We start from the raw sequence: 4,574 nt of genomic DNA, 5'->3' as shown, positions 1-4,574 counted from the left end.
ATATATATATATATATATATATATATATATATATGTATTATTTGATATTAAATTAATGATTTTTTAATTTCTAAACAGCGAAGTTCCAGCACAAAAATTATTATTCAGTGCAACATTATCACAAGATCCTGAAAAATTAAATCGTCTTGGACTTTTTCAACCAATATTATTTACATCTGTTTTGGTGACAGACAAAGATGATGATGTAAATTTAGATAAAGAAATAGGTGATTTTATAGGTCGTTATACAAGTCCTAAAGAATTAAGAGAACAAGCAATAGAATGTATAACAGAGTATAAACCAGCAGCTTTATATCATATAATAATCAACAATGATATAACACCTAAAACATTAATATTTACAAACTCTGGAGAAACTACTCATAGATTAACAATCCTACTTCAGTCACTTTTATCTGAAAAAAATATAGTAGTTGGAGAACTTTCTGCCCAACTTGTGTCAAAAGAACGCGAAAAAATACTTAATAAATTTATAAATGGAAAAATTCAAATGTATGTTTTATTAACTATTATATTAAAAATTGAATTTTAATATTTTTGTAAAATTCTCTTATATTTATATTATATTTTTAGACTTATATGTTCAGATGCATTAGCAAGAGGAGTAGATATTCCAGATGTACAATTGGTCATATCATATGATCTTCCTAAACATATAAATGGTTATATTCACAGAGCAGGAAGAACAGGACGTGCAGGTAAATCTGGTACTGCAATATCTATATTAACACCGAAACAAGTTGGAATATTTAAGCATATGTTGAATAATGCTCATAAAGTAATACCAAATATTGATAAATTAGATTTAAATTCTATTATAAATGAAATTGATTATTCGAATCATATTGATAAATTAAAACATATTCTTGAAATAGAAAAACAAAATAATTTAGAACGTATAAAAACTATTAAACGAACTCATTTAATAAGTTCAAAATAAAGTATTTATTTTTTATATAATATTAAATAAAATATGATTAATATTTGAAAATATTTATTTATAATTGAAAAATAAATAAATCAAGTACAAAATAATGAAACTACTTTAGATAAGAAAATAGAAATTTAGGAAAAAAGGTTCAAAAAAAGGTTTCAAAATTCATAACTCATAAAATAACATCGATAATAACATTTTATTGTCTGAATTTAATATTATCGTACAGTGTACATTGTACACGATGCTCGTTCTTTATCGCAATTTGTCCTGTTGAGTCTCATATCGTTAAATTGTATGTTAATTATTGTTATCTTTATTGTTACATTTTTGATAAAGGCAAGTTATTTTTATATTTTTAATTTATAAAAGATAAATAATCATTTATTGATTAATGACACAAGTTACTAGTTATATTACTATTATTGCTGCGTATAATTTCATAATTTCAGACTGTTGATTACATTTTATATACAATAGAAAATTACCCAACTAATAAACTAAAATTATAAGATATACAAAAAGAGAATGAAAGAGAGACAACAAAGTCTCTTTACAAATTGTATTCAATTATGAATTTAGTAATAATATAGTAAAATTATAATCTGTTTGTCTTGTATTTATATCTGCCTCCTGTTACATGGAAAAAGTCATAGCATACAATAATTATTTTCAATTATATATGTTTACAGATTAAATATGATTTTTACATTTAATTGCATTTTTATGGAATATTTAAAATTATTAAAGCTCATCTTATAATTTTTAATAAAACATATAATTTATATTTAAATATTTGTAAAATTATTATACTAGTATGTCTAACAAAGTATTAATATCTATAATTGGTATAAATTAGAATTAAAATGAAATATTTAAGCACAATAGTTTGTTTCTTTTTATGAATTGATACATAATACAAAGATATAAAATATGTATTTATATATAAAAAAAATATTTATGCTAATTTATTATAGATTTACATGATGAGATTTACAAAATGATTAAATAATTTTCAGTCAATAATTATAAATGGTCATTTTTGTCAAAATACATATAAATGAATTTAAAAAAAAAAAGATTTTCTGCATACTTAGCTTCTTTTTAATTTACAATACTGATTTTGTATCTTTTTAATTTAAAATATTGATATTGATTATTATAATTCATACAACGAATTTAATTGACCAAAAATAATTAAAAGTGTCAAAAACTTAAATTTTAAAAATTAGATTAAATTATTAATTTTATAAAAAAAATCAGTGTAACAAAACAAGGTCAACCAGATTTTAAAACTTAATTATTAAAGGTAATTTTAAATTTTCGTTGTGAGAAATGCAATGAATGAGCACATCAACTTAACTTTGTAACTTTACAGGGTGTTTCTCTTACTATATTATCTAAAGATAATCTGTCGATTTATATATTATATATTATATATTAAATTTTTTTGTTTCACATATATAAATACAACAATTGTCTCGACATCGGTCTCTTAAAGAATGATAGCCAAATTATATATACTAATACCGACACGGTATTATTTGGTGGCACTCTTTTTAAATGACGTAACGAGAGATTCCTGTATATGTTATGTATAGAATACATATCTAACAACTGACTAAACATTCTTTTTATTTTAATATATTACATTCTGAGACCTTTGATATTTTATATAAAACGAGGTCTCGTTTAATATTATTATATTATATATTATATTTATATGCTAATAATTTTTTTTCTAGTTTAAAGTTTCATCAACAATGTCATATTTGTTTCTATCTTATTTACATGTCATGTTACATATTGTTATATGTGTTTTTATAGCTATATATACATACACAAAACATGGTCCTATATGATTTATATATTACCGTGTACATGTATATTATATTTATCGCCAATAAATTCATTATATTTATATAATAACATTATAATAAAAGGATATTTTATTACTGTTCATTCATTACTGCATATTTCCTTACTGTTCATATACATATTTATATAGGAAATATATTAAATAATTTATCTTATCCTTTAAAACCCTCAGAGAATTTAGTTTTTATATAAATGAGGATAATGAATATTTGATTTACATTATTGATATAAATTATTTATAAATTATTATTAAATAGATTAAATAAATTATTAAATTTTTTTATTTTGTCATAATTTTTTTAAACTTATAAACTATATTATAAATTATATTATTTATATTAATATCATGTTTTACTTGATTTAAAAACAAAGTTGGTACTAAAAAATTAAAGATTACAATAATATTTATATATGGTATTTTTTAAAGTATAATAAGTTATTATTTATGAATATATATTATGTTCTCAGAAGGTTCTTAAGGTTCAGTTTCATTATACCATATTTATTGTCGTGTATTTTATTTCATATATTAGTATATTGTAACCTTTTTAACTAAAGGATTCTTTTATTGAATGATTAAAATGAATTTATAATTAATTATGTACAACGTATAAAAGTTAGCTTGAAATATAATACTTAATTCTTTCTTATGATTATAATATATTTTAATATCTCATTTTATTTCATAGAATAAACAACTGAATAAATAAATCACAATAATTTTAAAATTATTTTAAAAATAGAAATAATTATATATGTAAATATATAATAAATAAATAATAAATAAATAATAAATATAAAATAATAAATATAATATATATAAATAATTATAATTATACTATTTAATAATTGCAAACTTAATATATTACAATTTAATATAATAACAAAAAATTTTTTTTTAAATATACTATTAATATTTTGGAATAGATATATTGTAATATTAACTTTAAATCATATATTTACGAATATGAAATATATATAAAGATGATATATATATTGTAATCAAAATATAAAAATTTAAAAACATACTGTAATAGATATATTATTATAATTCCAATAGAAAGAATTATTTGTTTTGCTATTAAGTGAAGAATATTTTGTAAGAAAATACTATACAAAATATATGGAAGATGCAGATTTGTGATATATATTTTGATCAGAAGAGATATTTTAATACACAATTCAGAATTCATATATTGTACATTATGCAACTAAGTTACAAATTCCTTTATATTGATTTTTATTATATATATATATGTCATTCAAATAATTTATTATGGTTTATGAAATTACAACAATAAAGTAAGATATTAAAAAAATTTAATATTAATATTTTTGATTTTTTGTTAAAAGAAAAGAAAAAGAAAGAAAGAAATAATTTAAGATCTTTAATTATTTTAGAATTATTTTTTTGTTAAAAAATATATTTTATATTTAAATTTACTATTTTCATATTATAAATTAAACATATTCTTTTTAATATATAAAAATAATTTTTAATAAATTTGTTTTAATTATGTTTTAAAAATAATTTTATATAATTTTTTTACAAAATTAGTTGCATAGTGCACATTTATAATATTTCTAAAAATTTAGAAACATTTATCTTAATTAATATTACTGATGAAAATATATAAAAAATATTATTGATGAGATCAAATTATATACACAAATAAAATTTTAATACCAATTATTTTGACTATCTATCACTGTACAAAATACAGTAACATCTAACTTAATG

At 18.6% G+C, this 4,574-nt stretch overlaps 1 protein-coding gene across 1 annotated transcript in view; it reads left to right on the top strand.

The window, feature by feature from the left end:
- LOC102680099 (probable ATP-dependent RNA helicase Dbp73D) overlaps positions 1–1,610 on the top strand; it is a 4,895-nt gene extending 3,285 nt beyond the window's left edge. The window contains exons 6-7 of the mRNA XM_031514088.1: positions 79–513; positions 595–1,610. Coding sequence (XP_031369948.1) covers positions 79–513; positions 595–961 — 802 coding nt within the window. The 3' untranslated portion in view covers positions 962–1,610. The remainder of the gene's footprint in view (positions 1–78; positions 514–594) is intronic.
- The last annotated feature ends 2,964 nt before the right edge of the window (positions 1,611–4,574 follow it).

This window comes from Apis dorsata, unplaced genomic scaffold, assembly GCF_000469605.1.
Source record: "Apis dorsata unplaced genomic scaffold, Apis dorsata 1.3 scaffold_885, whole genome shotgun sequence".
Lineage (NCBI taxonomy): Eukaryota > Metazoa > Arthropoda > Insecta > Hymenoptera > Apidae > Apis > Apis dorsata.
This window is presented reverse-complemented; position numbering and strand designations above follow the sequence as displayed.